At 47.3% G+C, this 12,919-nt stretch overlaps 1 protein-coding gene across 2 annotated transcripts in view; it reads left to right on the forward strand.

The window, feature by feature from the left end:
- PAPLN (papilin, proteoglycan like sulfated glycoprotein) overlaps positions 1–12,919 on the forward strand; it is a 138,067-nt gene that overhangs the window by 103,036 nt on the left and 22,112 nt on the right. For both annotated transcript variants that reach the window (XM_075330119.1, XM_075330120.1), the window contains 5 exons: positions 710–847; positions 2,498–2,625; positions 3,632–3,776; positions 5,389–5,520; positions 8,622–8,749. In XM_075330119.1, coding sequence (XP_075186234.1) covers positions 710–847; positions 2,498–2,625; positions 3,632–3,776; positions 5,389–5,520; positions 8,622–8,749 — 671 coding nt within the window. The remainder of the gene's footprint in view (positions 1–709; positions 848–2,497; positions 2,626–3,631; positions 3,777–5,388; positions 5,521–8,621; positions 8,750–12,919) is intronic.

The raw sequence follows: 12,919 nt of genomic DNA on the forward strand, positions 1-12,919 counted from the left end.
GGCATCGAACAGCGTGGATGATGACGCACCAACCATATGAATGGCAGAAAGATGGGTTGGATTACAGAGGAACCTGCCAGTCACTTATATTCAGTGGTCCCTTCAATCCTCACTTACAATCTTGACGAGATATTTTTAAACTTTATTCTGAAAGTTTCTGATAGATAAAAAAAAAAAAAGTTCCAAAAGAGTTTAATTTATAAGTTGTTTAGCATTAACAGGGTCAGATGGGAATAGATTTTGTATCTTGACTTGACTAAACTGTGGTGTAATCACTTTGCGGTAGGAATACACGACGACGTACTGCTACTGATTGATTCTCACCGACGGCAGCAGTGGCATACCGGATACAATAAGTTGTATGCAATCGTGTGGATGGTATCGGTCACTTGATAAAACAATAGACATATGAAAAAAGTACAAAAAGTCGAAGGGCCCGGACTGTAGGACATGTCCTCTTTCAGGCCAGGAACATTGTATCTGCTTAAAAAAACCCCCTATTTTTAAATATTCTATTATGATTTTTAGTGCCATCGACTATTTGCCGAGAGTCGAGAGAACTAGAAAGTCTCTCTCCGATAGACCTTACATTTACAGTATGTGAGAATGCTCAATGAGGACTCCTGTAATGGTTACGAAAAAAATAAAACCATTGTTTTTATTGGATAACTCGTTGAAATAAATGTCTTCTTTTCTTTTATTATTGAAGAATTATTTTGGACAAAGCAGAATCCTCAGCGATGGAGGCGTCGGCCGGACAAACGATCCGTCTACTTTGTAGGGTCAGTGATTATCCGTTTCCCAGGGTGGAGTGGCAGAAAGACGGAATCCCTGTGTCTTCCACCAGGTCAGAAGCCGTAACATTATTTGTAATATTTAATTAGATTTTGTTAGGATAAAAACTCTATAAATAAATCCTATGAATATCATGTAGCACAATGTGATAATTACTGTTTAACTATTGCTCTTAAAAAGTGTGTCCAATAATGATGTTTTAGGAATTTTCAAGGTCAGCTTGATGACCAAGTCAGAATATAACTTGCTACACTTAATTACTTCGGCTTCCTCTAAAAGGGGTTGTTCTATACCTTAATTTCATGACCTTAAAGGGAATTTTTCACCAGGTTTGTGTTCCTCTATCTGACAGCAGTGTGATGTAGACAGAGACCCTGATTCCCGTGATGTCACTTACTGGGCTGCTTGCTGCAGTTTTGATAGAATCACTGTTTTATGTCCTGCAGTTCTCTGAATGCTGAGCTCTGTATAACCCCTTCCATACCACTGAAAGCTTCCAATCAGTGATGGGGTTACCGTATATTGTACTTGTGAATATGGAGGACTACGTTTCAGCAGGTTTATTAGTGATCTAGTGATAATCTCCTGCTAATAAGGCAGTTATTTGATCAAAACTAAAGCAAGCAGCCCAGTAAGGCTAGGTTCCCATTTCCGTTGTTTTGCATCAGTCACATGCATTGCTTGACGCTTCTGATTGATGCGTTGTACAACGGATGATAAGAATTAGAATTCATTGTCAGACTCCGTTGTAAAACGTGAGCGAGAGAACGATCAGTTGATCGCTCACAATAGCCGGCCGCCGGGAGATCAGCTGATTGCTCACAGGAGCTGGCCACCGGGAGATCAGCTGATCGCTCACAGGAGCTGGCCACCGGGAGATCAGCTGATCGCCGGCCGGTGGGAGATCAGCTGATCGCTCACAGGAGCCGGCCACCGGGAGATCAGCTGATCGCTCACAGGAGCCGGCCACCGGGAGATCAGCTGATCGCTCACAGGAGCCGGCCGCCGGGTTATCAGCTGATCGCTCACAGGAGCCGGCCGCCGGGTGATCAGCTGATCGCTCACAGCAGCCAGGTGATCAGCTGATCGCTCACAGCAGCCAGCCGCCGGGTGATCAGCTGATCGCTCACAGCAGCCGGGTGATCAGCTGATCGCTCACAGCAGCCGGCCGCCGGGCAATCAGCTGATCGTTCGGCCGCCGAGAGAGAGCATGCGCAGCGGAATCAAAAGGATTCCGCTGCTCAATAAATGCCACATGCTGCGTTCCTGCCGGTCATTTGTTCCACGACTGATCAGTCAGGTGGAGGATGAAATGCAGTGTCATGAGTCACAATCAGCCGCTCATACAAGTATATGGGAACAACGGAATCCGCCAAACGGATTCCGTTGTTTACCAGAGCTGCGGATTGTGACTGATACAAATTGACGGAAATGTGAACCTAGTCTAAGTGATGCATCACGGCAATTGGGGTCTCTGTTGCCACATGAGAACTGACAGATCTGCAGGAGATAAAATAGTTTTTAAACTGCAGCACCCAGTGAAGCGATACATTACTGTAATCCGGGCCTCTCAGATGGCGGGAGCAAAAATCAAGTGATAAACTCCATTTAATTCTTCTACCTATCTATAAAGATGAATGTCCCCAATGTATGGGATTTAGCATTTGCTAACAGTTTGCAAATTATTGTATTTTGTCCACAGGCACACGTACCAGTCAGACAGCTCCTTGGTGATTAGCAATGTCCGTTTTGAAGATGCTGGTGATTATACCTGTATGGTTTCAAATGGAAATCGCCGAGAGACACACAGAGTGCAGCTTCAAGTGAAGGGTCTGTGTAACAATCTATAATATGATATAGAATTATTAATTTAGCATTTTATACTGAAATATTCACACTTAAAGGGAATCTGTCAGCAGGTTTTTGCAACCTTATCTAAGAGCAGCATGATGCAGGCAAAAAATCCCTGAATCCAACAATGTATCACCTAGATTACTGCTAAAAACAGTGACAGTTTTTAGATTTACTACTGAAGAGCTGAGAAAGCTGCCCCTGTCCACAACAGGCTTTGTATGTACAATGTCTATAGACAGTGAGCTGCTAATCACAGCAGGGAGCGTGTCAGACTAGCTGACCTCCAGCTGATTTAGTCCAGTTATGATAATCTCTTGAAGCTAAAACAAACATTGCAGGTAAACGGCACACAATGTGATGACACACATGGCTGAAATCTTTGTGTTAACCCCTACAGCATGCAGTCTACAGGTTACATAGCAAACAACCTGCTGATATTTCTTTTAAATTATACAAAAAGATTGCCATACACGCTTGATGGCTCTCTCTCCAGACTTCCCCATTCACAAGAACTCTCAGGTCGCTAGAGCTGTCCTGTGTTCTCAAGAAATAATCTGGCAGTGGCTTAGGCTGGGTACACATCCAGCTTTTAGCCGGTTTGACGGATGCGGCGCACGCCAGTACAGTATGATACAGTACAGTGGCAGTGCCGCAACTTCCGAGTCACATGACAACATGTGACAGACGCTTGTTGCGCTGCCACTGTACTGTATACACTGTACTGGCGTGCGCCGCATTCGTCAAACCGGCTAAAAGCTGGATATGTGTACCCGGTCTTATCTAGCTGAGAACAAAAGCATTAGGCAATTGAGTTTCAACTGTGGAGGGGAGCGTTGAGTGGTCCCCATACATAAGAGTTGAACCTGCTGAAGTTTTTTATTTAATGTGTATGGGGTCTTAATCCATCAGGCTAGTTGGATTGTTTGTTGGTTGTGTTTGCTGACTTAAGTCATATCTTGGCATTTTAATTGCACATATGTAGAAATGGAAGCAAGTGAACCTCACAGAACACATAACCATGGTCATAGAAGAGATCATCATCAAAATGTGCGGAAAACAGATTTTCTTTCTGGCCAGACATCAAGGGACAACTCGCAGAGTGGCTGGGGATCACAGGCACTCAGGAGGTACTTTACAGTTACATGATACAGCAGGTCCTTCCATTGAAAATAAAAATATCCACCAGTTTTATGTACGTAGCTGCCATGCAGACCTTTATCTAATATATAAAGGTGTGTGGGGGTGTGTGTGTGTGTGTGTGTGTGTGTGTGTGTGTGTGTGTGTGTGTGTGTGTGTGTGTGTCTGGGATTGGCATCTGCACCGTCACAGCTACAGCCACAAAATTTTGCACACTCACACATCTGGACCCCGAGAGTGTTATAGGCTATGTTTTGAGGGGAAATTTTAACCCTGCACTTTACAGTTATTCGCCAAAAAACCTGCCTCCATTAAAGCGAATGGAGCTGGGAGCCACAGTGCAGCCAGAACTTCAGAAGAATGCACAGCCACGCCCTTATATGGAATGTTAGCGTGTCACAATGCAGCCAGGAAAAGAGGCAGACACAGACAGGGTAAGAAAGAGACAGACGGTAAGAGACAGACTGACAGGGAAAGAGACAGACAGACACAGGGAAACAGAGGGAAAGAGACAGACAGGGAAAGTGACAGAGCTAGATAGACATCCCGGGAATATTAATACATTCTATTATGTTAACAGTTATTAACCCGGGCGAAGCTGGGTAGTACAGCTAGTCCAATATATAAAAAGGTGTGTGTGTGTGCATGTGCGCGTGTCCGGGATTGGCATCTACACCGTTGCAGCTACAGCCACAAAATTTTGCACACTCACACGTCTGGACCCCGAGAGCGTCATAGGCTATGTTGTGAGGCGAAATTTTAACCCCACGCGTTCCAATTTAACCCCGCGCTTTCCAGTTACTCTCCAAAAAACATGCCTCCATTAAAGTAAATGGAGCCTGGAACTACAGGTTATTAGTAGGAGCTGTGATTGGTTGCTATAGGAACAAAAGACATTGTTAGTAAAAGAAGCTTATATGTGGGGTAATAAGATGTCGGTGGGGAGACTGATAGAGAGAGACAGACAGACGGACGGCGAGACAGACCTGGAAAGAGACAGGGAAGGAGGAGACAGCCAGAGAGACAAAGATAGATGGGGAAAGACACAGACCTTGATAGAGTCAAACGGGGAAAGCGACAGAGAAATAGAGATCGATAAGGAAAGAGACAGACAGAGACAGGGAAAGAGACAGACCTAGAAAGCGACAGATGGGGAAAGAAACAGAGATAGAGACAAAGAGGCAGACGGGGAGAGAGGCAGACGGCGAAAGAGACAGACTGAGCACATTACTTGGCCAATTTAGTTAAATCTGTGTGGAATATCTGTGGTGTTGAAATATATGTTGTGAAATGCTTCTATTAGCTTAGTTTTTGCCTTTTAATAATTACATTTCTATCTATTTGTTTTGTGTTTTTTTTGTGTGCAGAATACATTTTTGTTAATACATTCTATTTTGTTAACAGCAGTTATTAACCCGGGCGAAGCCGGGTAGTACAGCTAGTGGTTACATAAAAACAACCCATAAAAACATCTGACTCCTTGATAATGTGTGTTCAGGAGCAGAAGTAGTTTGCAACCATGAAAAAAATAGCACATTAGAACTTTACCATTTAGTTCTGCATTACTTTATTAATTATAACAGTGTGTTATGGTCTCTCTAGGACATTGTTAATTGGGCCTGTGGAAGTGGAAGCAAATCTCGGTCATCGAACAAAACTTTCTTGCCATCTTGAAATATCTCCAGGCACTACAGTTGATTGGCAAAAAGACGGGTTACCATTGCCTTCCCCTAGGTATGAAAGCAAGTAAACAATATCCTTCTCTGCAAGGATGACGCTCGCTCTTGGCAAGTCATAAATCCAATGTAAATAAGAATGTAAAGACATGACGATAGCCGCCAACCAACCAGGGCCACAGTCAGGGCATGCCAACCATGACTGATGTATGGGGCCCGGTGAAGAGGGAGGCCCAACCAAGCCCTGAGCCGGGCCTTCTTCACCGGGCCACAGCGGAGAGGCCCAGCAGTGTTGCTTCAGTCACGGCACATGACAAAGGTGCATGCGAAGCCCTTCTAGGGCATCGCATTCAAATTAACCATGTGCTGTGAGGCAAGGTGAGTGGAGCAGAGCACAGAGGCAGCTTCTCATCCCGTGGCCCAGCGTGATGAGGTAATCACTCTGTGACCTCATCAAACTGCTGCAGGCAATGCAGAGGTGGTGAGGACGTAGCATCTGGCGGGGAAAGGTAGGAGCTCCATGAGATGAAGATCGCCGAGGAGGGTGGGGGGGCCTGCTAACTCCAGCCCCTGCCTTGCTTCAGCTGGATGTGTGTCAGAGGGCGCACATCCAGCTAAAATGCATCACCGCAAGACGTGGCAGCTGGGGACAGTGAGTAAAATGTTTGTTCTTTTTTTTGCAGTAAACAAATATACGAGGAGAGGCCCAGTAATGGGACATATATACAAGAAGGATATATATGCCAGGAAGGGGACATATAAACCAGGAGGTGCTCAGGATGGGGCATGTATACCAGGAGGATATTATACAGAGGGTGTGTGTGTGTGTGTGTGTGATGATATTATATACCGTAATATAAAAAAAAGGGGTAGATTGTGTAGGAGGAGAGTATACAACGGGGCACTGTACTTTAGGGATATTATACTGAGGAGCAGTGTGTGTAGGGGTGATAAACAGAGGAGCAGTGGGTGTGGGGGTGATATTATACAGAGGCGCAGTGTGTGCGGGGGATATTATACATGGGGCAGTGTGGGAGAAATATTATACAGATGGGCAGAGGGTGTATTATAGAGAGGGGCAGTGTAGGGGGTGTATTAATATTCGTGAGGGAAATACTTCACTTTCTGCAACAACTTCAAGGGTGCTAACATAAGAGAGAGAGAGAGAGTATTATATATACAGACACAAGTGTTTTTTCCAAGAATGGCGGTGAGAATGGGGAAGGTTTGAGGGGTGGAGGTGGAGCCTGGGCAGTGTGCCAAGGGGGCCCAAAAACTTTGCCAGTATGGGGCCCTGCGACCAACACACAGGCCAAGGTGCAATCATCGCCAGAGCCATACAGACAATGCTGCTTTGAGTGTTCGGGCACAAATATATCAGCAAATACTAAGTGCAATTAACGAAAAATTAAAAGTAAAATCTGATTGTCTAGTTTCAGAGTCCAAGCAAAATCTGCAGTAAGATTCTCCAACTATTCTGTTATTTATATTGTTGGTAACATCTCATAAGGCAAAGGAACCTTAATGTAACTGCTAATTCTTAATTTTTTACAGATTCCCTTGCTAACAATAGTTCCCATGATATTTTTTGGGTTGCTGGAGATTTAGGACCTTTTTTTTTTGCCTACAACCCTTTTAGCATCCAGTTGTCAGCCTTTCTGATCACTTGAATTCATCTGAAATAAAGTAAATAAAAAAATAATAAAAAGGGAGCGAGTGTGTCTATATAGCCTGTTATGGTATATCCAGCTTCTATGCAGCCATAGGTTTTCTTATAGTAACAGAAGAGCAGAATAGGGTTTATTTGAAGGTTAAAGGGAACCGGTCACCAGATTTGGAGACTAATCTGCGGCCACCACCAGTGAGCTCTTATATACAGCGTTCCAGAATACTATGTATAAGATCTCAGGCCGTGGTGTATAACATAAAAAACAGTTTGATAATACTCACCCGGGGGGGGCGATGGGCATTGCTGCTCTCTGGTCCAGCACCTCCTCTCTGCGGCGATCGCCATCCTCCTTCTTCTGAGTCCTACGTGCATGACGCGTCCTAAGTCATGCACACTTGCTGGCATTGAGGCCCTGCGCAGGCGCACTTTGATCTGCCCTGCTTAGAGCAGATCAAAGTATTGTAGTGTGTATGCGTGGACCGTATTTAACTGTTTCTCGCTGTGCATTACAGTACTTTGCTCTGCCCTCAGTAGGACAAATGAAAGTGAGCCTGCGCAGGAATGCAGTGTCTGCAGGTATGGATGAGGTAGACGAGTCATCCACACTGGGCTGGGTAGGAAGCCAGAGATCGCAGCAGAAAAGAGGCGCCTGACTGGAGAGCAGAGACACCCATCGGACTGGACCGCCCCTTAGGTGAGTATTAGGCCCGTTTTACACAGCCGGCATTTCGCCAGATGCCGGATCCGGCACGCATGCAATACAGTACATTCATTTACAGTGGAAATGCGACACCATGCGGTTGTGTGCTTCATGCACAACCGCATTTGTCCACATGGTGTCGAGCTTCCTCTGTAAATGGATGTGCTCTACTGCATGCATGCCAGATCCGGTGAAATGCTGGATGTGTGAAACGGGCCTTATAAACGTGTTTTTTTTTACATTATACAGCGCAGCCTGGGTTCTAATATACAGTATTCTGGAATGCTGTATATAAGAGCTCAGTGGTGGTGGCTGCAGCTTAAAGTCGCCAAATCTGGTGACCGGTTCCCTTTTAAGACTATGTGCACACTGTGTCTTTTAGATACTGGCAGTTTTTCCTGAAGCAGCTTTGCTGTCGTACTTGCGGCTGCTCCACCGCCGTATTTTTATTCTATACTGTGCAGTCTAGAGCCTGGGCAACTTCCAAACCTTGTGAACTAGTTACAAGAAGTGACACAAAACAGAATGTGCACACAGCAATGGTGTTGTGACTGCTGTGAATTATGTTCATTTTCTGGGGTGCTTTTTTTTGGCAATTTTTCAAGTGAATTCTGGGCAGATTCCACGTTGTGTGCACATGGACTAACCCCCTTCTATCTGAAAGCATTTCTTGCCTATTCTTTGTCATACAGCCTTTGTGGTTCCTGAGCGGTGTTGGGTAGAAGTATAACTGCTGTGATACGCAACAATGGAGTTGTGATGACCAGATATGCCTTATTTTCTTTTGCAGGTACAGAAAACATGCAGATGGTTCTCTTGTCATTAGTCGGGTGAGCTCAGAAGATGATGGGCTCTACACATGTGAGACAACAACCGGAGCCCGGAGAGAATTCAAACAAATACAACTTAAAATCCGAGGTTAGCGGAAATCCCCCCTGAATGCTAGAAACTTAAAAAAGATCTGAGCTTTAGCTTAGCCATATTCCTGCAAAACTGATCATGGGTCTGATGATCAAACTAACCGCTGCATGTGACTATCAAACCCACGGTGGGGCCACAGCTTGCTGTTGAGTACAGATGTGATCACAGAATGGCTGGCTGAGCTTTCACTCCCTCCGCAGTCCCAAAGTACAGACCCATATCACAGACCTTCATGCTGATGACCTGGCCTCGTATTTCACAGAGAAAATAGAAAACATCCGCCGAGATATCAGCTCCCAGCTACCAAGCGTCGTGAATCCCATCCCTCCCCACATCCCATCCAGCTCACTTTCCACATTTGACCCAGTCACAGAGGAAGAAGTCTCCAGGCTCCTCTCTGCTTCTCGAGCAAGCACTTGCCCTACTGATCCCTTCCCCTCACACATTCTACAGTCCCTCTCTCCGGTTGTCACCACTCACCTAACTAAAATCTTCACTCTCTCCCCCCTCTGGTATCTTCCCTCCCTCCCTTAAACACTCTATCATTACTCCATTATTAAAAAACCCTTCTCTTGATCCATCCTGCACAAGCAACTACAGACCAGTGTCCAATCTCCCCTTCATCTCCAAGCTCTTGGAGCGCCTGGTCTATTCTCTCCTCACCCGCTACCTCTCCTCTCACTCTCTTCTAGACCATTTACAGTCTGGCTTCCGCTCCCTAAACTCAACAGAAACTGCCCTTGTCAAAGTGACCAATGACCTATTGACAGCAAAACGTAATGGTGACCACGCTCTGCTTATTCTTCTTGACCTCTCTGCCGCCTAAGACACTGTTGACCACCGTCTCCTTCTCTCTATGCTCCATTCTATCGGCCTAAAGGACACTGTGCTCTCCTGGTTCTCTTCCTATCTTTCTGGCCGCTCATTCAGTGTATCATTTGTTGGCTCCACATCTTCTCCTCTTAGAGCTTAATTCTTTAGTGTCCTCATATGCTTCATTAAGGCTAGTTTCACACTTGTGTTCAGCGCATTCCGTCACTATGGAGAATAGCGCAGTCCGTTAACGGACCGCGCTATTCTCCATAGAGTTGTATGGACGACGCACTGTAACGCAAGTGTCTGCGTTGCATCCGCTGGACGACGCAGCAGCGTTATTTTGACGCTGCGTCTAGCGGATTGAACGCAGCATGTAACGTTTTTTGGAGCGTTAAAATAGCGCACCATGACGGATTCCGTTGGAATCCGCCACGGTGTCTAATGATTGTCTATGGTGGCGGTTTCCGCCGCTATGCGCTAAGCGGCAGAATCCGCTGACTGATTTCGTCACGTTCTACTGCACATGCTCAGCATGTCCAGCAGAACGATTGAAATCGTTTAAAATCACTCCTGGTCTCTGTCCCCCCCCTCTCCCTCCTCTCTCCCCTCCTCTCTCATACTCACAGATCACGGGCGCGACGCTGCACAGCTGTCACACTGCTCCGGCGGCTTTTCCTCTTTTGAAAAAGCCGGCCGCCCATTATTCAATCTCGTATTCCCTGCTTTCCCCGCCCACCGGCGCCTATGATTGGTTGCAGCCAGACCCGCCCCCACGCTGACTGACAGCTGTCTCACTGCAACCAATCACAGCCGCCGGTAGGCGTGTCTATATCGTGCAGTACAATAAATAAATAAATTAAAAAAAACGGCGTGCAGTCCCCCCCAATTTTAATACCAGCCAGATAAAGCCATACGGCTGAAGGCTGGTATTCTCAGGATGGGGAGCCCCACGTTATGGGGAGCCCCCCAGCCTAACAATATCAGCCAGCAGCCGCCCAGAATAGTCGCATCCATTAGATGCGACAGTTCTGGGAGTGTACCCGGCTCTTCCCGATTTGCCCTAGTGCGTTGGCAAATCGGGGTAATAAGGAGTTAATGGCAGCCCATAGCTGCCACTAAATCCTAGATTAATCATGTCAGGCGTCTCCCCGAGATACCCTCCATGATTAATCTGTAAGTTAAAGAAAATAAACACACACACCCGAAAAAATCCTTTATTTGGAATAAAAGACAAAAAAAAACACCCTCTTTTACCACTATTAAAATCCCCAAATACCCCTCCAGGTCCGACGTAATCCAGAGGTCCCGCAACACATCCAGCTCTGCTACATGAAGCTGACAGGAGTGGCAGTAGAACACCGCCGCTCCTGTGAGCTCCACGCAGCAACTGAAGTGAATGGCGCTGTCAGCGGGGACGTCACTGAGGTAATGCCGGTGTGTGTGTGTGCGGTGATGATGGGTGCGGTAGTGTCGGGATGTGTGCAGGAATGATGAGGGCTGTAGTGTCGGGCTGCGTGCGGGGATGTCGGGCTGCGTGCGGGGATGTCGGGCTGCGTGCGGGGATGATGGGTGCTCTCTCTCTCGGCCCAAAGAAAACTTAACGCAATGTGTTATTTCACTGGAATCAGTGGCCTTTATCATCACACTTTTTGCAAGGCATCCGTCACATGCGTTACACAACGCAATGTGACGGATGCCGTTCAACGCAAGTGTGAAACTAGCCTTAGTCAAATATGTATCTCATCCCAAAATGAACTTTATAATATATTGGCGATGGCCATAATAATCAGTTCCTCATAAAGCAAACAGTCCTCTGAGAAATACAAACTTAAATCGCTAATCAGTTGTACACAGACTTCAATCGGACCTTTGGCCTATTTTAATGCCTTCATTACTGACAAATCAATTTGATTTATAACCTTATCTGCTACATGGAATACAGTGGGAGAACAGATTCACTTTATACACATTTATACCTGCCTATGTGCAGAAACACTTACATAAGTGAAACTATTTGGAGCCATTTATTAAGAGTCACATAAATTTAGAAAATGGCCAACATATTATTACCATTTCTTTTTCGCTCCTAATTGGGAGACCCAGACAGTGGGTGTATAGCTACTGCCCTCTGGAGGCCGCACAAAGAACTACACTTAAAAGTGTAAGGCCCCTCCCCTTCTGGCTATACACCCTCCCGTAGGAGTACAGATTCCTCAGTTTTAGCTTTGTGCGCAAGGAGGTCAGACACGCACGCATAGCTCCATTGTTTTTAGTCAGCAGCAGCTGCTGACTATGTCGGATGGAAGAAAAGAGGACACATATAGTGTCCCCAGCATGCTCCCTTCTCACCCCACTGTATGTCGGAGGTGTTTGTAAGGTTGAGGTACCCATTGCGGGTACGGCGGCAGGAGCCCACATGCTGATTCCTTCCCCATCCCTTTTTACAGGGCTCTGGGTGAAGTGGGATTTACCGGTCTCCAGGCACTGAGACCGTGCTCCATCTACAGCCCCTGGAGAAGATGCTGGATGGAGCGGAGTACATCAGGGACATGGCCCTGCTTCCTCAAGGTACTCTGTGTCCCCGTGCATTTGGCGCTCACACCGCAGCATGCTGGGTGTTGTAGTGCGCCGGGGGACATCAGCGCTACGGCGCTTGTGCCATGGCCTCATTCAGCTTCGCTGAAGCAGGCACACTTCTAGGAATCGGTCGCGCCGGCCGCTGGGACTGCGGCGCGGCTGGCACTTGTGGTGCGCCGGGGACTTCAGCGCGGCCCGCGCTTTTACGGCGGCCGTGCTGATAACTCGAGTCCCCGGCTTTTGCGGCCTGCTTCCGTTCGTTCCCGCCCCCGGACCTGCCAGTCAGGAGAGGGGCGGGACGCTGGCCACGTCTAGGAATCGGTCATGCCGGCCGCTGGGACTGCGGCGCGGCTGGCACTTGTGGTGCGCCGGGGACTTCAGCGCGGCCCGCGCTTTTACGGCGGCCGTGCTGATAACTCGAGTCCCCGGCTTTTGCGGCCTGCTTCCGTTCGTTCCCGCCCCCAGACCTGCCAGTCAGGAGAGGGGCGGGACGCTGGCCAGTGCATCAGCGCTGAGGGCTGGAGTCGTTTTTACATACTCCAGCCCTCACAATCGGCACAGAGGGGACACTGTTTCCCGCACTTTTGTTTGGGAACTCCCACGGACCGCCCCTCTCCACAGACGCCGGCAGCCATTCCTGCTGACACGCTGAGCTGCAGAGGGGAGCCGGGGAGACCCAGACAAGGAATCTGCAGCCTCTTACCCGCTATTCAGCGGGCGGTAAGCAGCCCTCAGGGCTCACCCCCTCTTGTGCCAGTATTATTCTTAGTATTT

This window comes from Anomaloglossus baeobatrachus, chromosome 12 (genome assembly GCF_048569485.1).
Source record: "Anomaloglossus baeobatrachus isolate aAnoBae1 chromosome 12, aAnoBae1.hap1, whole genome shotgun sequence".
Lineage (NCBI taxonomy): Eukaryota > Metazoa > Chordata > Amphibia > Anura > Aromobatidae > Anomaloglossus > Anomaloglossus baeobatrachus.